At 40.5% G+C, this 27,862-nt stretch overlaps 2 protein-coding genes across 34 annotated transcripts in view; one reads left to right on the forward strand and one right to left on the reverse strand.

Annotated features, from left to right (window-relative positions):
• PCDH12 (protocadherin 12) overlaps positions 1 to 8,667 on the reverse strand; it is a 22,508-nt gene extending 13,841 nt beyond the window's left edge. Inside the window, exon 1 of the mRNA XM_081035033.1 lies at positions 8,419 to 8,667. The gene's annotated coding sequence lies outside the window, so the exon portion shown is untranslated. The remainder of the gene's footprint in view (positions 1 to 8,418) is intronic.
• A 162-nt stretch (positions 8,668 to 8,829) lies between these two features.
• Positions 8,830 to 27,638, forward strand: RNF14 (ring finger protein 14). Of its 33 annotated transcripts, none has more exons than XM_081035064.1 (10): positions 8,953 to 9,080; positions 9,940 to 10,094; positions 11,429 to 11,599; positions 12,758 to 12,927; positions 13,999 to 14,150; positions 16,931 to 17,458; positions 18,124 to 18,352; positions 21,037 to 21,209; positions 22,357 to 22,487; positions 24,359 to 27,638. In XM_081035064.1, exons 4-10 carry the CDS (start codon positions 12,774 to 12,776, stop codon positions 24,414 to 24,416), a joined length of 1,425 nt encoding a protein of 474 aa, XP_080891190.1. In that variant the 5' UTR covers positions 8,953 to 9,080; positions 9,940 to 10,094; positions 11,429 to 11,599; positions 12,758 to 12,773; the 3' UTR covers positions 24,417 to 27,638. The 33 variants fall into 33 exon arrangements, with proteins under 33 accessions (XP_080891168.1, XP_080891161.1, XP_080891192.1 ...); XM_081035065.1 differs by having other exon boundaries at positions 8,953 to 9,013; XM_081035040.1 differs by lacking the exon at positions 9,940 to 10,094 and having other exon boundaries at positions 9,013 to 9,231; positions 24,359 to 24,449; positions 24,722 to 25,742.
• Positions 27,639 to 27,862: the final 224 nt, after the last annotated feature.

Here is a 27,862-nt window from a genome sequence, read left to right on the forward strand (position 1 = left end):
AAAGCATTTGAAGTGGTGGGAATCAAGGGCCAGCTTCCCCTCGATGGGAGTTTGCCGCTGAGGCCTTAAGGCTGGAGGTGCCCTATTGGGACACAGACAACCGCAATCAGGGCCTCTTGTCCCGGAAGCCTGTGGTCATTAGGACTGGGGCAGCTAAGGGACCTTGCTAGGCAAGCCCCAGTTGTGCGCCTCCCTTCCCCTCTGTCTTTTCTTTCCCACATCCTGTCCTTTACCCCCAGATTCGTCTCCTGGAGGTTTCCCAGCAATCTTACTGAAGTCTGTTAAGCCACAGCATGGAGCCATTTCCTACAGCGTGGTTCTGGAGCCAGAACACTCACTAGCTTGGAGACATTGCACAAGGCACTTAACCTCTCTGGGCCTCGGTTTTTCACTTTCCTAGAGTGTGGCTGTGATCCATCTCATGAGTCTGTGGTAAGGATTCAATGAGATGGTACCCGTAAGGGCTTGGCACAGGGCCTGGGACAGGGAAACCTCTCAATGCAGGGGACTGTTCTTGTACCTTGTTTTGTTTGCCACGTTTTATGCCTCACATGCAATTGGTGAAAATGGTCTTGCATTTGTTCCTTCACTTTTTTCTCTGCCTCTTCTGCCCAGAAAAGCTCATTTCCCAAGGCTTCCTGTGCTTCAACGGCCTACATTGTCTTGTGCCACCCTCACAGCCATGGCATCAGGGTGAAGAAGCGGAACATAGAGGATTAGGGAACTTGCCCCAGATCACACAGATTTGCCCCCCAGAAAGCCCCTCCAGATGCACGCTGGAAAATAGATTGGAAGGGAACAGAAAAGGGGGAGAGAGGAAGGCCAGTTGGGAGGAAGGCAGAGGAGCCTTGGTGCAGAAAACTCTGGTGCTAAGGTGCTGAGAATGTTTCCAGAATGCCATCTGGTGGCCAAAGGCAGAGGAAAAGATACAGAGGCAGGGAGGTGGGTGTCCCAAGATCACAAACAGCCACAGGCCCAGACCTGTGCTGAGTAGAATGCAATGGGAGGAGCCACACATGATGACAATCATTTCTCTCAATGGGAAGCCTAATGTGACCCAATGCCCACAGGATGGAATTCATGAATTTACGGGTGTTAACATTTATATTCTTGAAATGACATTGTTATATACGTATGTATATGGTGTGTGTGCGTGTGTGTGTTTGTGTGTGTGTGTGTGGCTTTGACTGGGACCATGGAGACAAAAAATGGACTTACAGACCATGAGAAAGTTTGAATTTGGATTTCCCAGGTGGTTTTATTGCTGTTGTTTGTTTGTTTTATTCACATTGGGGTTATGAAGCTAAGACAACCCTTTAAAAATCCAAAGCCAGCAAACAAGGCCCCAGACTTTTTAAAGGTGATTACCTCTTGGGAATGGGGTCCCCTTTAGAATTTACCCTTGTCTTTTCTGGCTGCAGGGGTCAGTTGATTGTTGGCAGCCACATGTCACAGGGTGAATGGAGCTGTCACTTGAGATTATATAGAGAGCCTTCATCACCCTACTTTTCTTGAATAATTTTTTTATTAGTTTCAGATCATCACCCTAAGTTTTGAAAATAGGTTTGAAGGAGCACCGGAAGTCTGAAATAGGTTTCAAACCACAGAGGACAGACACCCTAAGTCTGAAATATTTTTTAAAAGGGCAGAACTGGGGTTGGCACTTGGAGGTCTTGCTCACCATCAATCTTGGAGTCGTTCACCTGTGGGTGCTTCACGATAGGGAGGAGTTGGGGGGGGGTGAAGTGGGAAGGGTGGGGTTCAGAGGATCTTTTCAAAATGCCTAGAGTCCTGAGTAACCTCGAGGGAGTCAGATCAGCAGGGTGGGACTCTGACCCTTGGGGGTCTCGTAGGCCAGCGGGAAGGCTAAGATCATAGCCTACACTGTGAATGTCCTGCTGGGCTGGCTGCGACTGCCAGGGTTCCCTGTTAGTCTGCCCAGCAGCTGCCATAGTCACATGACCAAGGCTGGGGATCATTTCAGGGTCATTTCAGTTGGGAAGGTGACTAAACCTGCTAAGGGCTACCTCCTTTTTTTTAAAAAAAATAAATTCTTGTTGAAGTTAGAGCCAGGCTAGCCAGGAATCTTCACTGGAACACTCAGGTAGATAGATGTTCAGGGTCACCTGCTGGTGGCACAGCACTTGGTGGTCTCTGAAGGGACAGACGACAGATGTCCACTCGCACACAATGGCACTTCTTTCTGGGCCCAGTACAGAAAGAAGAATGTACTCTGCAAAAAGAAATTTGCCAAGAAATAGGACTTTTCAAGAAATAAAAAGGCTTTGTGTCTGGGTTAAGACACAAAGGGGGCCAGGTATCAGAATCACTTAGAAAGTTTTTCAAAATACCAGAGACAGGGCAAGAAAATGCATACTTTTCCCTTTCCCAGCCTGCCAAAGAGAATTTTATAATTGCCAGCTCCATTTTCCCCCTCTTTGAAAAAGCTTCACCTTTCAGACCATTTGGAACAGGGCTGGAGAAGTTGATTGGACCCTTTTGCTGGAAAGAGAGGTCTAATTGATCTGCCACAAAAGGAAAAGTTGATGGGGGAGGGGAATTGCTGATGGTTGAGGAAATCGTGGAGCTGGGTGCGCTAGCTAGAGAACAGCAAGGAAGTAGATTGAAGAGAAGGACTTTCAAGTGAATTGTTGTAAACTCGGGATTTTCTTCATGGTTTTCCAAAAAATGCAAGAAAAGATTTATAATTTATTTTGTGCTTTAATGACCACAACATGGCCCTCAAAGTGAACCATATAAATTCCTTTCTTTTTTAAAAAAAAGATTTTACTGGGGAAGGAGAACAGGTCTTTACTGGGGAACAGTGTATACTTCCAGGACTTTTTTTCCAAGTCAAGTTGTTGTCCTTTCAATCTTGGTTGTGGAGGGTGCAGCTCAGCTCCAGTTGCCGTTTCTAATTGCAGGGGGCACAGCCCACCATTCCTTGCAGGAGTTGAACAGGCAATGGTGGTTGAGAGGACGCACTCCACCCAACTGAGCTATCTGGGAGCTCAGTGGCAGCTCAGCTCAAAGTGCCTGTTCAATCTTAGTTGCAGGGGGTGGAGGCCACCATCCCTTGCGGGAGTCGAGGAATTGAACAGGCAACCTCGTGGTTGAGAGCACACTAGCCCATGTGGGAATCGAACCGGCAGCCTTCGGAGTTAGGAGCACGGAGCTCCAACCGCCTGAGCCACTGGGCCGGCCACCATATAAATTCTGAATTGATAAGGGTTACACGTATGCTATGTTTCTCTCTTCAACCCCCAGAGGGGAAATGGGCTACTGCCAGCATGTAGGTTTCAATTCTGACATGCTGTAGGTCATTCCAACATATCCCCCATCTCCACCCCAACCTCACTGAGAACCACTGACTTAGAACTTCTTAGAAGCACCAGCAATCTTGTAAGGGCCACACTCTACAGCCATCAGGCCTTTCTTACTCAGCATCCTCCTGGACCCCACCACTCCCCGGGGCCTGTGTTACTGCTCAGCAGAAGCTCTGTGTACACCTGGTTCTCCCTCCATATTTCTGCAGACTCTTCTGTCTGCTTCTCTGATTCCTCCTTTGGTTTTACTTGCTTCTAACTCCCAGGTGTAGGCTTGGCCCCTGGATACTGTCCTCAGCCTTCTCTTCTACTTAGAATTATTAGCCCAGAAATAGGTTGCCAGATTTAGCAAAGAAAAATACAAGGCACCCAGTTAAATTTGAATCAGATAAACATATTTTTTTTGGTATAAGTATTTTTATCTGGCAGTCCTATCCGGAAGTAATGTATTATACTCCCAACACAAGTTTGTTTTTCTTTCTTTCTTTTTTTTTTTAGAATTGTGGTTTGCACAGCGAATTTTAACATCTAGCAGTAAACACAAAAATCAAACATATTGACTGGGAGCATCATCTGTGCATGAATATGCAGAAGCCGACTGTGTTGATTGGCCTTGTTATATATTCAGCATTTCTGGGTTATCCAGGTTCAAACTGTTCTCACACTGTAAGAACCACTCTGGAGGAAGTCGGATCACTTTCATTTATTAATTTATTCAGTCACCCAGTCACTCATTTATCTGGTGGAATTCAGCATGTTCTTCTCTATTTACAAGGTCAACTTTTTTGGCAAGGGAAGTGGCTGAAGTTGACCCACATTTTCCTTTCCTCCAAACCACTGGTTTGGTTTTCTTTCTGCACATAAAATCTGATCGGCTTAATTCTCACCTTGCTTCAGGAAGGTTCTTGCAGGAAGGCAAATGAGTCTTCCCAGCGTTACATAAATTCTCATGGGGCTTCCCTTTATACGTTTATGACAGCCAGGAGTTGAGCCTGGAGCTCCGCGAGAAGCAGCCATACGCTGATTTATGATGGCATCTGCTGCTACCTGTCACCCCTCTTTCCTTCTTACAGAGCTGTGTTACCTTGGGGTTACAAAACTCTTTTCAGTGTTATTCAGGGGAATAATAATAAAATGCCAGGTTGCAAGTATAAACATGATCATTCGGTACCTATTATTATAAATCAAATTTTACTCCCATCAGAAGCACAGAAAACACTTTCTACTGTCAGCTACTGCAAGCCTTTTTAGGAGTCTGTTTTTATATCACCTGGGATGACCTGAGGTACTGTTTGAGCTGCGCTGACCAGGGAAGCTTGTCACAAAGGTGATCTGGTTATGTCTCCGTATAAACCCAACTGACCATTTTTCTTGAGCAAAGTATTAACTGGATTTAAGCATAGCCTTGGGGTTAATGATGTGGGCTCAAGACTCCAATTGCTTGGGTTCAAAGCTTGGCTCCATAATTTACCATCTGTGTACCAGTGGCAAGTCACTTTCTCAGTGATCAGTTTCCTCAGCTTTAACATGAGGATGATGGTAATTATGTCATAGGGCTGCTGTAAGGTTTAGCTTAGTCCATACACAGTATTCAGAGCACGGCCTGGGACATGAGTAGCACTCCAATTGTTAGTCATTTATAATTATGCTTTTAGTGTAGTAGCTCCCAGTTTTTTTTTTTAAAAGGATGAAGCCCCCATTTTAAAGAAAAGCCAATTTTTCAGATTCCATGTGATAATTGTAACATGTTTAAGATCGACAGGATGAGCAGATACTCAGTGGCAGAAGACCAGCAGGAAGTCAGTGATACTTCTATGCTGGGGTGAGGCTTACCACCGTCTAATCCTCTCTCAGAATTGGAGCAGGGCTTTCTCTCTCACGCTGCTGCCCCTCTGTGTCAGGGCTTATTTCAGGCATGCTTGTGTCCTCGAAAAGGAGGCCTTGATGGCCATTGAAAAGGAGGCTGTCCCCACTGGGCAGGTGAGATGAGCTCAGCAAATTCTCTGGATACCGATTGGATGCCAGCAATGGATGGGAACAAGTACAGACATTCATGGAAGGCCTGCTGGCCCCAACAGTACCAGACATATTGTGTGACTAACTCCTGCTTCTCTACGCAATGGCCTGGGTCTTGACCTCTGGTCTAGGTCGCACACGTCATCCTCTCCTAGCCCTAGGCTCCATCATCTAGTATACCTGGGGTAAGGGCCCGGAGTTGGGTCTCTCTCTCTATATTCTCATTTTCATCTACCACTATGTCATAGATGCTAATCCTAACTTCCGTAGCACTTTCCCCTTTAGTTCTTAAGGCTAGAACTATTTTGTTCTATCTGTATTTCTTACGTGAAAACCTGGTTCTCTTATGGCTCTAGGAGAGAGTCAGACTGATAAGGAATTGGTCCTAATCCTGTATGTCACCACTGTATGACACTGATCAAATCACTTCAACACTTAGTGCCTCAATTTCCTCATCTGTAAAATAGGGAGACAAAATTACCTCAATCCTGGGGTCCTGGGTGTTTAAACAAAATAATGCATGTAAATTACTTAACACAATAGAGGGCTGGGCATATGGGGAAAGCTCATGGTTAGTTTAAAAGACTAACCAAACTTATGAAACCATCAACATAAAACTGTTATTTTTATGGAGTCTAAAAACAAAATTTATTAGAAAACTCTTTATCCAATCCTGATCTCAAAACTGGACTCTTAAATGTTTAGTCCGCTTTAAACATTCATCCAGATTATTAACGCTGTATTGAAATTCTCTCTGCTATTCCCTCCATCCTGAGACCTCTAACGTGAGGTCACAACATGATGTCACAATTCACCTCCTGCTCCAACTTTGTGAGAATTTCCCGAGCTGGTTCTTGGGCCCCCTCACTTTTTGCATCCTTGAGGTCTCTGGCAGGATTCATGGTCTCACCTCTGAGCACTCTGAGGTAGGATTGCATGCGTTTTGCTCTTGGTTTTATTTCCTTTGGCTAAACATGAATAATCACTTTAGTGAATGACTTCAAAAGTTCTTCCTTCCTTCCTTTGCATTTTTAAAGAGTGCGTTTCTGCTTTTGGTATTTATTACAGAGGTAGTTAGTTTTCCGTTCTGCGATCGTCAAGATTTACGGTACAGAAAACTAGGAGTGATTATTTGCATTTCAAGTTTCCCCTCTGTAGCAGCCAGGTAAACCCCTCCAGTGCCCCAATTTACTCACTTGGTTTTTCTCCTCCCCTGAGTACAGGACCAGCAACATCATATGTGGAGCCCAATGCAAAAATCAAAATTCAGAGCCTCTTATTAGAAAATTATTGAGAATTTCGAGATGGCTATAGCAGAGCATTAGACCAAGAGCAGGGCCCTTCGAAGACTGAGGGCCCTTTTGAGCACAGGATCCGGTGTGGCCGCACAGGTGGCTGGCCACAAAGCCAAATCTTGCCAGGGCGGTGGCGGTGGTTAAGACCCTTAGAGTCTTGCAGGCTTGGGTTCGAGGCCTAGCTCTGCAAGCTGATTTTCTGGGAGGAGAAGTAGATGATGAAGACACAGGAGCTTATTAAATCGTTAGGGCCACATTAGTTTGATGGTTCCCAGGAGCAGAAACCAACATTTCAGCATCCCACTTAAGTGCTGAGAACAGTGCTTTGTACCACTTTGATTGAGATATAATTCACATAAAATTCACCCTTTAAAAGTGTACAACCCAGTGGTTTCTAGTATATTCACAAAGGTGTGCAACTATCATCACTATCTAATTTCACAATAATTTCATCCTCCAAAAAAAACCCCACCCCATTAACAGTCACTTCCCATGCCCTCCTGCCTCAGCATCTGGCAACCACTAAGTGTACTTTCTGTTTGGATGAATTTGCCTATTGTGGACATTTTTATATAAATGAATCATACAGTATGTGGCTTTTTGTATCTGATTTCTTTCACTTAGCACAATGTTTTCAAGGCTCATCCATGTCGTAGCATGTATCAGTACTCCTTTCCTTTTTATAGCTAAATAATATTACACTGTATGGATCTACCAGATTTTATTTATCCATTTATCCATGGATGGACGTTTGAGTTGTTTCTACCTTTCTGCTATTGTGAATACTGCTGCTATGATGTACATCTGTGTACACTATTACAAATAAATATATATGCATGTAATTGGACATTTGTATGCAAGTTTTGGTGCAAACATGTTTTCAATTCTCTTGGGTATATACCTAGGAGTAGAATTGCTGGGTCTTATTGTAACTCTATGTTTAACTTTTTGAGGAACTGTCAGACTGTTTTCCAAAGCAGCTGTACCATTTTCATATTCCCACCAGCAGTGTATGAGGGCTCCAATTGCTCCACATCCTCATCAACACTTGTTACTACCTGTCTTTCTATTACAGCCATCCTAGTGAGCGTGACGTGTTTTCTCACTGTGCTTATGATTTACAGACGCACAGTGCTCCTGATGACTAATGATGTGGAGCATCTTTTCATGTGCTTACTGACCATTTGTATATCTTCTTTGAGAAATGTCTATTCAGATCCTTTGCCCATTTTTAAATTGAGTTATTTGTCTTTTTATTGTCAAGTTGTAAGAATTTTATGTGTATTATATATATATATACATATATATATATATATTTGGATATTAGACCTTTATCATATATGATTTGCAAATATTTTCTTCTATGGGTTGAGTTTTCACTTTTTTGATAGTGTTTTATGAAAGCATAAAAGTTTTTAATTTTGATGAATCTAGTTTATCTGTTTTTTGCTTTTGTTGCTTGTGCTTTTGGTGGACTGTCTAAGAAACTATTGCCTAATCCAAGTTCACAAATATTAACTCCCACCTTTTCTTCTAAGAGTTTTATAGTTTTAGCTCTTACATTTAGGTCTTTGTTCCACTTTGAGTTAATTTTTGTATATGGCATGAGGTAGGGAACGTGTAATTTTTATTCCTGCTCCGCCTTTTAATAATCACGCGCCCTTTGGTGAGTTATTGACTCTAAATTTCAATTCCTCATTTATAAAGTGGGAATAACACATAGTACCTAAATCATAATGTCATAGTGAAGATAAAAGGCACAATGTACATAAAGAACTTACCACCGTGCTTGAAGTATCTTAACTGCCCAGTACCTGTGGTCGTTATTACTGTTATATAGTATGAGCAATGAGTGAATGCTTTCATGGTGGAGGAGAAAAATGGGCCGCGTTTCTGAGAAGGTATTTGAGATCGAGGAAGGGAGAGGAGGCTGAAATCTATCCGGGGAGCAGGGCTGGGATGGCTGCGGGAGTGTCTGCCCCAGGTGGACCATTGCCTCGCGATCACCTCTAGGGACTGTAAAAGTTCTAATTCCCCGGCCCTGTCCCAGAACTATTGGAAGGAGATCCCTGGGCATGAGGTCTCCATACAAACACCGATGTGCATTTGTATCAGCTCCTCCAGAGGCACGGCACTTAAGTTGACCGAGCGGCGGTGCAGGTGACCGTGGTCCCGCCTGCAGCGCCGCCTGTGGCCGGGGTGGGCCGCCAGGGGCCGAGGCGGACACCGCGGCTGCGCAGAGCTCTCCTCTCGCCGGGGCCGCCGCAGCCGGGGCCGCCGCAGCCGGATCCGCCTCGCTCAGCTGACAGCTCCGAAGACGGAAGAGGCGGTGCGCAGGTTGCGCCAGGTTTCTCCAGGCCGGGCGGGCGAGTGGCGGTGAGGGGACTCGGGGCTAAGGCGGAGGGCGGAACTTTCGGACCCGGCACGGTGGGGCGGCCGGAAGGTACGCTGGTGACCGTGCTCCGGGCGCGGCAGGCAGAGAAGGGCGGCCGGGCCGGGACTGCTCAGTGGGCCGTAGCCCCACAACCCAGGACGGGGCACCCTCGGCCCGGCCCGGCCCGGCTGGGACCCCCGGCGCGCTCAGAGGAGGAAGGGTAGGCTCCAGGCCGTGCTCTTTCGGCCCTTCTCTCGCCGGCACAGCGCCCTCTGTGTCCCAGCGCTGGGGCGGGTCGCGGGACGTGGGCCTGCCCGCCCCTCCGCGCGTTTACGTGAGTCGCACGACTGCGACTCGGCACTCGGGTGGCGAGCGGTGGAGACACCGGCGGCGGCGTGCTGCTCCCGGAGCCGGGGCCGAGCCCCGCGCTGGGGTCCGCACGGCGCGGCCGGGGAACACGAGTAGGACGTGCCCGGGCCCCGGGGACACCCGGCGGGGGAGGGGCTGCCCTCACCTGCGTGGCGGCGTCCGCTTTGCCCGAACTGATAGTAAACTTCAGTTGTGTCTTGTCTGATGGCACCGGGGTTTACTCTCGTTCCTGTGTCACAGGTGAAGAAGCAGGGCGGTGTGAGTCCAGGTTTATATATTAGCCGGGTGGCCTTGGGCCTCAGGGACTTCCAATGTCATTTTCCTCATCCGTGTAGTTGAAACCGTGAGAGGACTTGCTCCGTGGGTTGTGGGAAGCTAACGGGCGTTAATGCCTGTAAAGCGTTCACGCACGGTGAGAGCTGCTGTGCTTGCTGCTGTTAGGACCGCCCCACCCTCCTGCTTCTAGTGGGATGTGGCGGCGCAGTTACTGAACCGCATCATTCCGGGCCCCCCCCGCAGCACGCTCATCTCACCCCAGTGCGCTGCTCCTTTTTCCCAGTGTCTAAGGCAAGGCACTGTGTGAGGCCGAGAACAATAAACACACGCAGAAGACGTGATTCTCGCCCTGAAGGAACTAATGCCATCTGGTAGGAGAGAAAGTGCGGTTCATAAACGACTGTCAGACACGGTGGGATGTGACAGCGTTATAGGAAAGTTACAATAAAAACGTTTGGTGGGTTTGTAAAGACAAGCCTGACCTCTCATTGGAAATGTCTGCATGGAGTACGTCTTGAAGGCCGAGTGAATAGAATCAGAGGGAAATGTAGGTCGGCAGACCTGAATTAAGGGACTGGGACCCCCCAGGGCAGCTTCGGAAGCTGGGGCCTGGTGGGTAGGGCATGAGGAAGTGTTGGGGGTAAACACTGCTTGGAGCAGAGCTTCTTAATCCTGGCTGCACACTAGAGTCACCTGGAGAGCTTGGATAGCTGCTGATGCCTGGTTTAATTGCTCAGGTGATTCTCATGTGCGGACAAGATTGAGAACACTGACCTAAACCCAGAAACTCCATAAATTTATTTCTCATCCCATTTATAAGTGTTTAAACAGGAAGAAACAAAAAAACTTAATTATCACCAGGTACTACGTCTGGTAAGATTGTTTAAGGTTAAATAAGATCATGTGAAAGAAACTAATATAATACCTAGTAGGTGCTCAGTAAATGTAAATCGATTCTGAATTTTATGTTGAGCTTATTTGGGAGTCACACATCTGAGACTCCGGTTTTAAAATTATCGTTTCGTGTAATAATTTTGCATATAATTTCAGGGTGTTCATAGGATTCTCCATAATCTATCTATGGTCCACCTTCCTCTGCTCCCTCATACCCAGTTCAGAAGCCTGGCTCTAAAGCATGTAGAACAGAACGTACAAGTTTGTATGTGTGTGCATGCATGCGAGTGCTTTTGGTGTTTCATTTTGTGTTGTAATATTCTGCTATCATACTTAAGTTAACCTAGTATGGAGTGTCCCTGGCAGGATTAATTCATTAGCTGGAGAGAGGAAAAACTGGAAAGGGATAGGAAATGAAGGAATAGAAGCAACAGAAGAGGAAAGGAGAAACAAAAACTCAGGAAGGTGTTTGTCATGGGGTGGGGTGTGCTGTCCTCCCATGACTTTGATGTTCCTCCTCAGCTCCTCCCAGGGCTGAAGAGAGTCAGATAAGAAGACCTCTCATTGCAAATAGCTCTTTAATCACATGGCTCAGTTAGGCTGTCCTAGGAGAGTAATACCGTGTTTCTCCGAAATAAGACCGGGTCTTATATTAAGATTTGCTCCCAAAGACGCATTAGGGCTTATGTTCAAGGGATGTCATCCTGAAAAATCATGCTAGGGCTTATTTTCCAGTGAGGTCTTATTTTGCGGGAAACACGGTATGCTGCTGTAGATTAGGACTGTGTTAGAATGTGTTTGACTTAAGAGGTGATCATAGAAATTCAGAATTTAAATTTGGAGAGGGTCCTAACACCATCTTGTATTTCTTTCTGCAGATGGCAGGATTTCTATAGTATATCTAGTATGAATTCCACATCTTGGCCTCTTATCCAGCTTCAGCAGTCTCATCTCCATCGTTGGGAGAATAAATGGGATTTGCATGAATTCCAGATTCGGAACTGAAATAGACTGCAGTGTTTATATTCTGTTCTTCTGGTTGTTAACAGGTACTAACTGACCTCAAATAGAACATGTCACTGTATCTTAGGTATGGATGCAGCTTAAGCAGGACCATTATCATCTGGAAAAAAAATATTTTTTTTTGAAAGTGGAATAATTTTATGAATGTGTCTAAATTTTGTAGTGTCACCTTTTGTAACATGAAAAACTGTGTCCTAACTTTTCATTTTTGTACACTTCAATTAAAAAAAAATATTCCAGTTAAGAAGGAGAATTTTGCAATTGTAATTACTGTCCAATAAATAATTTTCATAGATTCTCATTATGTATTTTTTCCACATTGAAATTATCTGGAATTGTGATGCAACTTTCACTTGCTGTGATTAAAAGGCATTGATTCACACTTTAATTATAGCACATTTGTATTACCTAAAATAATGATAAATCTTAAAATTGATTTGACAAAATCCTGGTATCATTTCAAACTGTTAATGTTATTTTGCTGCTTCCTCAGTTATCTAGTTCTCTTATATAGTATCTGTTCCTGTAACATTCTCTAGAACAGGGTGTTCTCAATTGGAAACATTTTTGGCCCTGCCTCCCCCCCAGGGACATTTGGCCACGTCGGGGGATATTTTTGATTGTTGCAACTCTTGAGGGAAAGGGATGCTATTGGCATGTAATGAGTTGAAGCCAGGGATGACATTACACCTCCTATAATGCACAGGACAGCCTCCCACAACAAAGAATTATTTGTTCAACAATGTCAGTCATGCTGAGGATAAGAAAACCTGATCTACAGATTCCTGTGGATTTAAAAAATTCGTTTATTTTTAAAAAGTATATCAAATATATTTTGACTCCTTTTGTGGGCACTGCTAGATTTAGTGGACAAGTCAAGTAATTTGTAATTTGTCCGGTCAAAACAAAAATTTTTTTAATTATGCTTTTTCCCCCTAAATCAGTCATACCTACAACAATCAGAAGCCCCATAACCATTCTTTTTGAAGAAAAGACTGTTACTGTTGCAAAGGTACTAAAATATTAGACATGCCTGTCACTTTTTTAGTTTAACAGTAAAGTGAGAGTATTGATTAATCCTTTGCACTTGTTTGTGAGGAACTTTGTTTTTCTTGGTGCCGCTCGACTTTTCCAAACTCTGTGCCTTTTTTCTATTCTTAACTGATTTGAATGATTGTCTTCAGATCCTCAGAAAATTAAATGTCGTCAGAAGACCGAGAAGCTCAGGAAGATGAATTGCTGGCCCTGGCGAGTATTTATGATGGAGATGAATTTAGAAAAGCAGAGTCTGTCCAAGGTGGAGAAACCAGGATCTATCTGGACTTGCCACAAAATTTCAAGATATTTGTGAGCGGTTAGTTAATAATATTCTCTTAAACAGATTTTTTTCCTAAATAATGATAATTCTCAATTTCTTAGTGAAACCTAAATTATCACCTTATGTTTATAGGCATTAATGATAGATGGTATTATTACAGATTTAATACGTGTTTCTGTTTTAAGTGAAAATTGGACTGGGAGGTAAACAGTTTTCAGGTTTTTCAGGTTGATTTCACCTTTTGACCACTGAATTTTGGATATTGTCCTGCATATTCCGTGTATCCTAATATTCTAACTAGCAGTTTATCAGCCGTGAGTCATTGACTGTTAAATAGGGATAATAAAAGAGAAAATGAAATCATGTATGTGAGAACTCTTAGGAACCTTTAAAGTATGGTGTTTGTTAATACTGTTTGGTTTCCAGAATCTTTTAAGCTACCATAAATAAGTGGTATGTGTTGTTACTCTGTTGTTAGTTACCCTTTGCTTCTTCAGAAAAAAAAAACAAAAAGGCTGCTTTTGATACAAACATTTGCAGAAGATTTTGATGCACACTTTCTTGAATGTTTCTACCATAAAGGCACTGAGAAAAGAAAGTTAAGTGTGATCATTTAAAATGAAACTTTGATTGTGAGAGTGTTGTGTGCTGTATCTTGCCCCTGAATCCTGAAATCATTGTGTTGGCACAAATGCTCCCAACTATGATGCATGGGTAGTTGGTACATGCTGATCTAAGTAGGTCTTTGATAGAAATAAATGTCCTTTTCTCTAGATTGTGTCTTTAATCATCTACTGTAAAATAACAACCAAACATTGTGTATTACTTGCTCATTCATGTTAGGAATTGTACTCAAAAGTGTATACAAGAATAAGTTGTGTATCTTCGTTATAAATTTCATGGTGCTTAGATTTTTTCGAGGGTTTACAAGACTTTTTTTTAAGGTGGCGGTTATGAAGTTAAAATTAGATACTAGGAAGTGCTTTGGGGGAGGGATTTTATCCCCTCAGCTAAGCATTAAATCTCGCTTGAGCACTGCTCAGCAGTAATGGACACTCACTCAAGTGTTGACCAACTGATCCTTTCTAATCTTTGTTTTTGGTTCAGGCAATTCAAATGAGTGTCTCCAGAATAGTGGCTTTGAATACACCATTTGCTTTCTGCCTCCACTTGTGCTGAACTTTGAACTGCCACCAGATTATCCATCCTCTTCCCCACCTTCATTCACACTTAGTGGCAAATGGCTGTCACCAACTCAGGTTAGACCCGAAACTTAATTTCTCCTATCCATTTTTAGAAACTTAAAAAAATCATCTTTAATGGAAGAAAACCTTGATCTTGAATTCAGTGCATGAAGAACAAATGGCTTTGATTTTGTAATTTTTTTCCCTTGCCTTCATGAATCCTAATGTTAATGAATTGAAAATGTTTGGTGTTTGAGAAAGGAATGGCAGTAATTAAAATGATGAATCATTATGAATTGCAGTGGGAATAATTTTTAATCAAGTATATTGTTTCTTGTCTTGATATTTTCCCATTTTATCTGTGTTGTGATGGAGACTGTAAGGTCCTCCTCATTTTCCTTAGATGTTGGTATTACTCTTTTTTTTCCTTAGTTTCTTATCCAGTCCTTAAATGAAAGATTTAATTCTAATTGGAGGACTAAAATAGAAGTAAGGTAGTTAGAATAAACAAATGTCCTTAGTAAAAATAAGTGCTTTTATTCTTAAAGATCTGTATATTAATAACATATAACTGCTGACTGGTCTCACAAAGATGGTCTCACAAATAGAAATGTGTATGATTCTTGTAGATATCTCATGAAGGCTTGAGACCTTATATTATGAACCGATATTTCCTATGGGTTATATATCCTTTTCTAGTAACAACCTCAACTCTTGATTGAGACATAAATATGACTTGAAGCTAATATAAAGTGTTCTGGGTTAGATAACGGATCAATAGTAGCTACTTTTCTAGTAGTCATGATGAAGATTGATAGGCTGATGTTTATTAAGACAAAACCTGTCAGAGTTATTGACTAAAGAACAGCTTGTCAGTTTTTTTTCTTTTTGATCATGTAATTTTCAATCCCCTTCCTCCCTCTGCTGCCCCAACAGTCTTATCTTTTAGATGAGAGTGCTTTTATAAAATGAGTTTAAAATTGAGGTTTAAAAACAAAATGAAACTTAAAAAGATAATACATGTAGAATAAAAAGGATTATTACGTTACATTCTAAAAGCTCTGCCAGAGGCAATCCATTCAAGATAGTGGATTATTTGCCCAGGAATATCAAGGCTGTTTGACATTTAGATCACTGATAGTTGATTGAATTATTTAGATATTTATAGCCCCATTTCTCAAGAGAGCTCTTGATCCTTTACATCCATTCATGTGTGCATACACACACGTACAACACAAGGACAGATTAATTGGGTGTGCGGTTGTGGTTTCCGATTCCAGCCAAATAGCATGTTCTTAATGCTGGCTTTTGGGGGTGTGGGGAAGAGTTGTTCTTTATTTTAGGTTATGCAGCTAAAACTACAGTGGGATCCTCTATCAAATACATTTTTGTGCATATCGAACATTTTAACTGGTCTCTTATTCTCCTTCTTGGTTCAATTCTTGTTTGTTGCTGAGCCCTGATTCCTTGGCATTAAGAATTGTACCTGTTGATTGTGAAGTTGACACATGGACCTATCTTTCACTGAATTAGGCTTGGTAAATAGAAGGGAACTGTTAGTTTTCTTGTATTTTCCATTATTCCTCCTCTAACATATATGCATACCCAGTCTCTCTCCTGCTCTTTTCCTCTTTCTATCTCCCCTTCCTAACATTTGTGTGCATCCCAGATGACTCTTTTGAGAAGGGGCTGGAGAAGAAAGGAGGATGGAAGAGAATGGCTTCTTCATTGGACTTGGTGGCTCTAACAGGACTCAGAGCTTCCCTTTAATGTTTATTCCATTTTCAGCAGGTTTCTCAAAAGTGTGGTTGATCTTGTAAGCACATTCATGCAAATGTGGAAAAGCATTAGTTGTCCAATCTTGAACTGGTCAATAAGTGTTTAAGTTCATGCCTGTATAGGCTGAGTGAGTAGCAAGGAACAGAAAATGTGGTTCTTATTCACTTATAGTATAAATTTGCAAAATTGGTTTGCATCTGGAAGACTGATTTTCTGATGTTTACCTAAAAAGAAAAGCTAATTATAACTCCTGAGCTCTACTTACAGATATTTCACATTTCTAATGGAAAATCCTCTTATATTTGTCATTCAAATTGAATAGACTACTTTTAAGGAGGAAAAGTTGAAATAGTCTAAACTTTGGTTGCTTAGCTTCAAAAGTGTGAACTTCCCCTATGGCAGGCAGCCAGACCATGTTGAGGGCTTATCATGTCCAGGTTCAATATCAGTTTGCCTCCATTAACCAGGATCTGGTGTAAGCCCAGATTGCTCAGTTAAAACCAGTTTGTAAATCTGAATAACAAGGACTCTGAGATCAGATCAGATTCTTGTTACATGAGTTGGCTTTTTGATAGGACTGAAAGTTAGAATTAATTTTAAAACTTGGATGGTACTTTAAACTGTCCTCTTTCTAACCATTATTTCAGGGTACCTACAGGGCTAGGACTCCAAAGGAGTAGAAATAGTTCATTTTAGAACCAGATCTCTTTCTCCCATATGAGGTATATAGCAAAACTAACACAAAGAACAATTAATGAACGAAAACCCATCCATTCCGCAGCATGTGGTAAACCTAATTCTACATTTTGTGAAGTCACCCCATTTCTCTTGTTTTCCTGGGATTTCTTTTAGCTTCTGACTTTGTGTTCTACTGCGGCTCATGTGGCTGAATCGTTTAAGAAGTGCTCCGATAAGAATATTGGTGCTGTTTTGCAGCACAATTTATCAGCAGTAAAAAAATCATGTAAGAAACTGAGAGCCTAACTTACAAGTTAAAAAGATTTCAAGGGAAATCAGGAGTTGACAGCATCACGATCTTCCCAAACTCATGGGTATCCTCATGTGTTTTTTCCTAGCTGTCTGCTCTCTGCAAGCACTTAGACAACCTGTGGGAAGAACACCGTGGCAGTGTGGTCCTCTTTGCCTGGATGCAGTTTCTTAAGGAAGAGACCCTAGGGTACCTGAATATTGTCTCTCCTTTTGAGCTCAAGATGGGTTCTCAGAAAAAAGTGCAGAGAAGGACGGCACAAGCCTCTGCCAACACAGAGCTAGATTTTGGAGGAGCTGCTGGATCTGATGTAGGCCAAGAAGACGTTGTGGATGAGAGAGCTGTGCAGGATGTAGAATCATTGTCAAGTCTGATCCAGGAAATCTTGGACTTTGATCAAGCTCAGCAGATAAAATGTTTTAATAGTAAATTGTTCCTGTGCAATATTTGTTTCTGTGAGAAGCTGGGTAGTGAATGCATGTACTTTTTGGAGTGCAGGCATGTGTACTGCAAAGCCTGTCTGAAGGACTACTTTGAAATCCAGATCAGAGATGGCCAAGTTCAATGCCTCAACTGCCCAGAACCCAAGTGCCCTTCGGTAGCCACTCCTGGTCAGGTAACTCTTTATTCTGCTGACAGCTGTGTCCTAATTCTCTTTCACAGAGGGAGACATCCTCTCAGGAACTTCCTTGATGGGGCTCATTAGGGCAGTCTGAGGCCCTGGAGCAAGCCCACAAGTTGTTTCCCTGAGTCCATCAAGAATACTGTGGTCTTTACTGTTTAAGGAAATGTAAAGGCTTCTTTGGCTGGCCTTGGAATGGGCAGTCCTCAGCAGGGATGAATGTTGAAAAAGTATAAAATAATTCTGGTGATTTGCTTTGTATATTTACTAGGATGCCATCAGCCTTGGAGAATCACTAGTCTGTCTTTGTCTGAGGCTGGGATCTGAAAGGGATAGCCCTTGGAATGATTAACTGAATCATTTACAGATTTTAACATAAGGACAGCCTACTTAGTGTGATTTTTTAAAAAATCAACTTTATTAAGGCATAAATGTACCTATTTAAAGTGTACAGTTGGCTTAGTTTTGACAAATGCGTAGACCCATGTAACCACCATCTCACTCAAGATACAGACTTGCCATACTTGGTTTGATTTTGAAGTGAGATAGAGGGGTTTAATTTATGTGCGTCTGGGTTGTATCAGCGTTCCAAGGATCTCCTTGGGATGAGAACTGGTTGGGAAATCATCAAACCTGTGTTTTAAAATGTTTTCCTCCAGGTCAAAGAGTTAGTGGAAGCCGAGTTATTTGCTCGCTATGACCGGCTACTTCTCCAGTCCACCTTGGACTTGATGGCAGATGTGGTGTACTGTCCCCGTCCGTGCTGCCAGTTGCCTGTGATGCAGGAGCCTGGCTGCACCATGGGCATTTGTTCTAGCTGCAATTTTGCCTTCTGTACCTTGTGCAGACTGACCTACCACGGCGTGTCTCCATGTAAGGTGACAGCAGGTAAGTTGTAACTGTGAATTCAGTTCCCGTCCCCCTACTAAAAACAAAACAGAAAACCCCATTTATTGCTTCAGTTTTCCAATTTGGAAGTGTTCATTCAACAGATTTTTGTGTCAATTACTGTCCTAGCTTCTGTGGATATAGTAGTGACCAAATGCCCTCATGAAACTTACATTCTAATGGAGGAGACAGGCCAGCAAAATAAATAAGAATATTGCATGGTGGTAAGTGCTGAGGAGAAAATAAAATAAAGCAGGGACAGGATATGAAATATTTTGAAGGGGAAGGGGGCTGGGATTTTACTTTGGGAAAGTGGGGGAGGCCTCACTGACAAAGTGATTTGAGTAAAGACTTGAAGGAAGTAAAGACACAAGCCATGCAGATATCAGGGGAGAATATTCCAGGTAAGAAATGGCAAGGTAATTTTTATCTTTGAACATGAAATCGTTAGATCCTGGTTGGCAAATGCATAGCTGTCACTTTTGTTTCCGTGGCACATGTCTGATCAGTCATCGAGTGCTTTCTCATTGAGCCCAGGGAGCCCTCAGAATCTTCAACCGCACAGCACTTCCGAAAGCCACCCTCTATTGAAGGAGGCACAAGAATTGAAACCTGTTTGCCTTTTTTGATCTAGATAAGGATAGAGAAATCAGGCCCTTGACATCAATTTAACTGGACCTTGGTGACTTTCTCAAATTAACAGGGATGACGATATTATCTACTTCCTAGGGTTACTGTAAAGATGAAATGATCTATTGTAGTGCTTCCTGAGGTTTATAGTTGTTACACTGGTCTGTGACAAGATAAATACAGAAATTGAGAGTCAATCTTAGAAACTTTTATAGTGATATCATGGAGTAATTTTATGTCACTCAGATCTAATAAAAATTTAGGCTTATTTTTTGTCTTGTTTCTTTCATTTTTCTAATAATTCATTTGAGCTTTTATTTATTTTTTAAGGAGGGCACAGCTCACAGTGGCCCCTGTGGGGATCGAACTGGCTATCTTGGTGTTATTAGCACCATGCTCTAACCAACTGAGCTAACCGCCACCCCCCTAATAATTCATTTGATTGTCCTTGACAGAGTGGGGAAGAAAAACTAGTCCTTCACCACAGATAGTTTGAGAACAATGGGCTACTACATGTAAAATGTTAAGTATTAATGTCATTAGTATTATAGTTACTGATTGCTACTGTTAACAGAGTATCCTTATCTCCAACGAAGTACCCTGAGAGGAGAATGAGTGATACTTCCACTTGCCTAGAGCAGAGGCTTGTAGTGGGTCCACGCAGGTGCGATGGAGAACTCACTACAGCATGGTATAGGCCATTTTTTAGATTTTTGTAGCCTTAGTATTGAGAAGCTAATGTACATTTCAGGTGTTTCACATCATTTGAGGAAGAAAAATTGAAGGTAGGCTTGGGGGCTTCAGCAAAATTTGGCATCTTTTTCTTTATATTTTTAGGTATATTACATATTATCATGTAAAATATATGAAGTACTTGCAATTTAATTATTTTAAGAGCATTAGAGAAATAATCTTTGTCCTTAAGATATCTAGGAACACAAAAATGTTTTTGATTATTAAAAGGATAAAAATGACAAGATAAAAAGATACATGTCTGCTACATCTAAGCAGAGGTGATGGAGCAATGGGAATGCACAACGCAGAGAAAGGATTCAGGTGAAAGAAAAGAGTGCAGATAATATTCTGTGCCAGAAGATGTTCACTGCATAAAAAAGGAGACAGTTCTAAATATGAGGAAAGTAAACTAATAAAATAACCAGAGCATTATTGAGAGAAGCATTTAATTAGTCATGTTGAAAAATTAAGGTAATAGGATGGTGAACAAAAGCTGTAAGTAAAGCTTGTAGCTTTATGGACAAAAGCTACTTATATTTGCCTATAAGTAAAGCCTTTGGGAATGGCTGCCTATTCCATTTAGGTGATAAATAGAAACCAGATAGAGTATCAAAGGGAAAAGTTGGCAGGAGGAACTTTTCAGTACCTCGGGGTGGTAGATTTTATACACTGACTTTTTTTTTTGATATACCAAATTAAACAGTTAGTCTTTGCCCTTTAGCGAAAGGTACTTTTCGTTTACTTGGTAGGCCTTGTTATTTTCAAATGGTGAATGATGCTGACCTAGTGGAAAATCAGTGTCTGCTTCAATCTTTGCGTATTTTAGATAAGTCAGTCTTTGACTCTATACTACTAGTCGCACAGACATATCAACATTAAGTCAAAATCAAAGATAAAAGATAACCTGTTTATTGTTCTACCACTGTTAGCTGGTCCAACTTTTCTAGTTGGAAGATTCCTTTTTGTTCTTAGTCACTTGTGCGTGTCTAACTTTTACCTAGTTATAACCTAAATATGCTTTTTTCTGGAGTCTATAATGAATATTTTAATTGAGTTGTAGCCATCCTAATTATAAGTTTTTAATAACTGACTATTATGTCATTAAATGGCTCTTTCACACATAGTTATTCCCTTGGACATTTAATTTGTTTGCCATTGTTATAGGCATTTCCTTGCATATAATTTACTTTGGATTAGTTCCTTATGATAAAGTCCCAGGGGTAGCATTATTGAGTAGTCAAATGTTATGGCCATTTTTAATGGTTTTTAATTACTATAGCAAAATTGTATACAAGTTACTTTTCCATTTCACTTTCTAGAGAAATTAATAGACTTACGAAACGAGTACCTGCAAGCAGATGAGGCCAATAAAAGATTTTTGGAACAGAGGTATGGTAAGAGGGTGATTCAGAAGGCACTGGAAGAGATGGAAAGTAAGGAGTGGCTAGAAAAGAATTCAAAGAGCTGCCCGTGTTGTGGGACTCCCATAGAGGTAAACAGATTTGCAAGAACCCTATTAGTTTCATGACTAAGAAACCACATTTTGGTATTTCTTAAACTTTCTTACTTGGAAGGTGCAAATTCACTACTTGATATTGTTATCGACCTTAAATGTATGTAGACTTCCTTTTTCAAAGTGTTTTCATACGGTGACAATTGTCTTCATGTTGTATCTACCTCAAAATTGAATGGATTAGGAGAGGCCATACTAGAGCTACAATCAACTCTTAACTCATTGATGTAATTTAAAAAATTTAAAAAATCAAGCCTTACACTATTTATCCTGGAATTTAACATACCTGCTTAACAAGTATATTCTTAGGAAATAGGGACATTTTCCTACTAATCTGGGCCAAAATGGACAGATAAAGCTATTGCTTCTTGACAAAAACTTAGTGTGTGTTAAAATTAAAATATATCTTTGTATTTGATCCTACTGCTCTAATCCATTACAGTAGCCTGGCCCCCTTATCTGTGGGAAATATGTTCCAAGACCCCCAGTAAATGCCTGAAACTGCAGATAATACTAAATCCTATAAGTACTATGTTTTTCCCTATACATATATACCTACTGTGTTTCCCCAAAAATAAGACCTAGCTAGACAATCAGCTCTAATGCGTCTTTTGGAGCAAAAATTAATATAAGATCCAGTCTTATTTTACTATAAGACCGGATATAATATAATATAATGTAATATAATATAATATAAAATATATCGGGTCTTGTATTAATTTTTGCTCCAAAAGACACATTAGAGGACAGAGTGGAGAACTTGATTCCAAATGTTTAATTAGATTTAGGTAAAAAGTTTAAAATCACACACATTAAGTCCAGACATTGGAATATTAATCTAACAATCTAACAATATTAATCTAACACTTATATGTTTGGTTTGCACCTACAGTTTATCAGAAGAGAACTTGTTAAGTAGTTGTAGGAATACATGCTAAGTATTTTCTGTGTTTTATCTGTAATACAAAAGGGTAAGCATTCAATAGTTATCAGTGTGTTACCTATATATATCAGCCCTGTATGAGAAGAGGGAGACTACGAGAAGGTTGTATTGAATCTTTTTGGCATATGCGTTTCTCTTGCTTTTACAGCCCTGATGTGTTTCCCTTTGTATCCTTCCCACCAGAAATTAGATGGATGTAACAAGATGACATGTACTGGCTGTATGCAGTATTTCTGCTGGATTTGCATGGGTTCTCTGTCGAGAGCAAACCCTTATAGACATTTCACTGATCCTGCTTCCCCGTGTTTTAACCGGTACGTATACACAGAATTCCCCAGGCTAAGCAGTTTTGGGCACTTGATTTGCAGACCATAGATCCAGTGTTTTTGACTTAAGTGCTTCATGTATTAGAGAATTCTCTTTAATATTTTCCTATATATATGAATTTTTACGTTATTGCCTTGAAAATGAGTTTTATGAGGAAAATACACTGTTTGGAAATTTTATTTTTTTATCCTCTTCAACTTTTTATAATGAAAATTTTCAAACAGACAGAAAAGTTGAAAGGATAGGAATATGAAGGAGAACTGACTCTGGGTGATGAACACACAATGGGATTTATAGATGATGTAATACAGAATTGTACACCTGAAATCTATGTAATTTCACTAACAATTGTCACCCCAATAAATTTAAAAAAAAAAAAAGGAAAGGATAGGAATATGAATAGTAAGATACCTTCCACCAAAATTAACATTTGATATATTGCCATATTTGTTCTCTAACTATTTTGCTGAACTACTTGACCCTGAGTTGAAGATATGATACTTCATTTCTAAATGCTTCCACATGTATCTCCTAAAATAAAAAAATTCTTCTACATACAATACTTTAAAAAATTTAGTGATAATGTATATTGTCATCTAATAAACATTTTATTTATTTATTTATTTATTTATTTAAGGAGGGCACAGCTCACAGTGGCCCATGCGGGGATCGAACCGGCAACCTTGGTGTTATTAGCACCGTGCTATAACCAACTGAGCTAACTGGCCACCCCTCTAATAAACATATTTAAAACATCCCAATTATCCCTAAAAATATATTCTAAAGCTGTTTTATTAAACCGGGATCTAATTGAGTTCAGTCATTTTATTTGGTTTTGTCTCTGTAGTCTCTTAATATAAAAAGTTTTGCCCACCTTTTTTTTTGGTATGTGTTGAGGGGAGCATTGACTTTTTGAAGAGTCCAGGCCAGTTGTCCTGTGTGAGAACATCTTATCTTCTAGAGTTTTATTTCTTCATGGTGCCTTTTAGCTTGTTTCTCTATCCTCTTTATTTCCTGTAACCTGAAAGTTAGGTCTAGACTGTAGTTTGACTAGATGTAGAGTAACATTTTGACAAGAATACTTCCTGAGGGGTGATGTGTGCTTCATATTGTATCACGTCATGTCCATGATGTCAGGCTGTCCCACTATGTAGTACGATGCTCAGTTTTCTCATTTGCTCCACTGTAAAGGTACTTTTTCTTTTTTGCTATTAGTAAGTGATCTGTGGGGTGATTTCTTGGCACAATGTAAATATCCTGTTCTCCACCAGCTCCAATTTCAGCATCAGGTGATGATCTTTGTTAATAGGCATCTCTATAGTACCTGCCATCATTGGTGTTATCAAACTGTAAGGGAATTTGAAGAAACAAGCTTTGCCCACAAACCACTGGAAATCTAGTTTGAAAATTGTGTACATTTTAGGTAACATAAGGGAAGAAAGACAAGTTGGCAACTATAAAACATTTTATGAATGGAGAGTAGAAGGACTGGGAAGACAGAATGGAACGATTAGCATGTAATAGAGTTATAATGTTTTGAAAGAGTTCAGCTTCTAGATGGCCTGACTTGCCCAATCTTGGCTTATTCCACACGTTGTATGTTGAGTATCAGTTTTGTGTTATCCATGTTCCATTATTATTTATCCTCGACCCTACAGTGTTTGTCTGGATCCTAAAAGGGCTACAAGCGTTAGGGCGATTTGTTCAAAGGATCTATATTTCAGTTCTCCTCAGTGGAAGGTTAAAGGCGAGGAAAAGATGAAGATGTTATCAGAAGAGAGCAGAAAGTATTTTTGAGAGAAAGAAATTATATTCGGTTTCTTCCAGCTGTATAAAATTGTACCTTATATGTTTCCAGGTTGTTCCATGCTGTGGATGTTAATGGAGATATTTGGGAAGATGAGGTTGAAGACTAAGTTACCTCCTGCTGAAGATGTGGAAGTGAAATGGTTTGCCCTAATCTTTTGTTGAGTATACAAAGTAACTGCAGGATATTTAGGGTACCATTCGTTCATTCTGATACTGTGGAAGATACGAAAGAAGGTTTTTATTTTCATGTGGTACTACTGATTAAGGCACACTCATACATTTTTCAATGTAACATAATTGAGAAAAAATTATAAGCCAAAGGTTCAGAAAATGAAAACTAGAGAATATTAACTATTACTATGTACCCAAAGCTCTGAATAGTTAAAAATTATTTATTTTCCCCAAACTTTAGGTAAGAAGAGGGGTCAAGAGTTCAACTTACAGACCCTTTTTATCTCTGAGAAGCATCACTCTAAGACATTCTGTGGGAGTCCCCTCAGAACTACTATTCTTTACAACTGGAATGGGTATAAGCCTTATTAAAATTGTACTGAGAGCCTGTCTCATTTACTCCATGTTACATTCCTTCCAACCTGAATTTCTGCTAAGTTAGTTCCCTTTGGAGGGAGCCCTTTTTAAGTGATTGGAAGGCCCAGTGTCATTTTGGTCTACTGCTTTCAGAATGGAAAGTTATAGCTAGTTTTAGAAATATTTTTTAATACCACAAACACTGTGGGTCACCTGATATTTGTTAGTGGTGTATAGGCTACTGGTTTTGAGCCAGGTCTATTATTTAATGATACTGGCTCAGAAGAATTTCAGCCCTGTTCGGCTTTCCTGGGCAGTAGAGCATAGATTCAAAACAACTTGTCTTTTGCTGCCTTTCTCCTTTTGCCCTCACCCAACCTTCCATTGGTAAGGACAATTTTAATATTAACTCCAGCAGCTCACATTTTTACTTCCTCTGCTGGAATAGGAGAAAGCCTGATATACTCCCAAGCTGAACTTTCTTTAATTATCTGCTTTTTGAACTCCATACCACTGTAGTTTAGTCCTAACTTTCTGAACTCTTTGTAAAGGTCTTCTCTAATGAGCTCTGAGAAATTGACTTCCCACCCTGTTTTGCAACAGCGCTGTTTTGGGGGATAATTTTGACTTGCCTAGATCCCTCTTTCTGGGTTTTATTGGCTTTCTGAAAAGTTGTCTTTCCTTTTGGTTTGGTGAGTGGCTTGGTAGCAAAAGATTTTTTTCTGAAAAAAAGAACAGAAGAATTCAGCTGCAGTTGTGAACATGTTTTTTTCCTACCGTGTCCTTGAAAATTGGGGAATCATTTTTAACTATTTTATGTGTGTGTATCCAAAGAGTCAGCAAGGACTGTTTCTGAATTGTCAATGAGGATGCTTAATCTTAAAAATAAAAATAATTTTAAAATTAACATCAGAGCAGAGTTGCTGCTATTTGTTCACCTGGCTTGTTCACTCTTATTTTGGAGGCATGAGTTATGAGTTAATTTTAAGATGGTGAAGTTTTGGGTAGAGTACTTTTGTCTTTGGGTAAAATGAAAGATTAGGGTAACCTTAAAATGCCCTAGAAATAAATGAGTTTATTGAAGGTTGGTATATCAGAGTTTTGTACCTAGCTTAATTTCATGAAGGCCTTTTTTACAAGTGGTCTGAGATTTACCGTAAATCGACATGAACCTCACGGATCCTTTTGGTGGGAATGAGAAAGCAGAGGGTCCTTTTGCAGACTGCCAATTCATCCCACCCAAAACTAGATTGAAGAGGCCGTGTCTCTTGATTTTGTATAGGATTGAGTCTAGAAATGATAATTTTTTAATTGGGGAATATTGGGGAACAGTGTGTTTTTCCAGGATGTCAGGTCATTGTTTTTGAATCTAGTTGTGGGGGGCGCAGCTCAGCTCCAAGTCAAATTGTTGTTTTTTAAGTCAAAATAGAGGTTTTGTGACTTTTTAACATTGTGATTGAACTACTTAAGGGCCTGCATTTATCAATTTAGATGCATCTTGTCCCATTTATTTTTATTTTTTAAAAAATTTTTAAATTTTTTATTGGGGAATATTGGGGAACAGTATTTCTCCAGGGCCCATCAGCTCTAAGTCGTTGTCCTTCAATCTGGTTGTGGAGGACGCAGCTCAGCTCCAGGTCCAGTCACCGTTTTTAATCTTTAGTTGCAGGGGGCGCAGCCTACCATCCCATGTGGGAATTGAACTGGTAACCTTGTTGATAAAGGCCCGTGCTCTAACCAACTGAGCCATCTGGCCGCCCCACCATGTATTTTTTTTTAAGTGAAATTTTTTAAATTTAAAGTACATATCTTTTACTGTTGAGAAGAATAAAGGAGAAAAGACTTGGCAGCCATATTCTCAGACCTATAGCACTGACAGCAAGGTCATTTTTTAGTAGTAGAGGGTTCTAGTTTACATTAGACATTAATAACTAATTTTTTGTTGTTATTAAGAGAAAATTATAGTTAATCATATATGATAATCATAAAGCAATTTATGTGGTTGTCTGCTTTGGAAGGGAATTTTCAATTTTTGGCAGGAATTTTGGATATCCCACCAAAATGATGGGGTCATAAGCATCAACAGCAGGTGGCAGCAGTTCCCATGTTATAAAAATGTAGTAAACAGTTAAGACAGTATTTTGTATTAGAAGCAGGTTTACTTCTGGGATTTAAATTTTCCTCCTTGTGTCTCATTATAGTTTGTTATACACACTGGTAGGTAGAATGGCATCTAATAATACCGGCAAGGTAGGAACAGCAGTATTATCAAAAACCGTAAGGCCACTTAAAATTGTACTTCAACCATAGTTGACATCCAATTGTTATGTGTAGGAAATGTGTCGCTCTTGATAGCAGCACTTATCTGCAGCCACAAAATAAAATAAATTATAGCCGAAGCCCCTAAGTAGGGTAGAGAAATCGACACTGTGGTGCCCTCTGGTCAGAGTAGCCTGCTCCCTGAACTTCAGCTCAATTAACAAAATCAGCCAGCAGACCAGGCTGAGGGTTTGTAGTAGAAAGATGGCTTTGAGGATGTTCTTAACATGTTTATGATAATTATTAACTTTTAGCACTCACAGTCTAGTCTTTGCACTCAGCTTGTCTAAAAATTTTCTCCAAGGATTCCGATATTTCTCAGAGCTGAAGGAGGCTTTGTAAAAGACTATGCACATTGAAAACTTAATTCTGATGCCTAAGTTGCTAAGTACAAAGTCAGCATAGTTACTTCTTTTCTTTGTTTGGCTTTCTTTTTTTCCTTCATTGAATCAATCAACAAATATTAATACAACATACATTTAAAAGGTGATTGTTTCTTACTCTCAATCCCATTCACTTGTTGCAACCTATTGTTTCCTAGCATTCATTTACTAATTTAACAAATATTTACTGAGCACCTCACAATGAGCCTTAGTATTTATGTAGGTGCTGAGAATGTGGCAGTGAATAAAACCCACAAACCTCCTGTCCTTGTGACACTTAAATTTTGGTGGAAGGAGACAGACATTAAGCAAATTATGTCGTT

The sequence above is a fragment of the Rhinolophus hipposideros genome (assembly GCF_964194185.1).
Source record: "Rhinolophus hipposideros genome assembly, chromosome: 23".
Taxonomy (NCBI): domain Eukaryota; kingdom Metazoa; phylum Chordata; class Mammalia; order Chiroptera; family Rhinolophidae; genus Rhinolophus; species Rhinolophus hipposideros.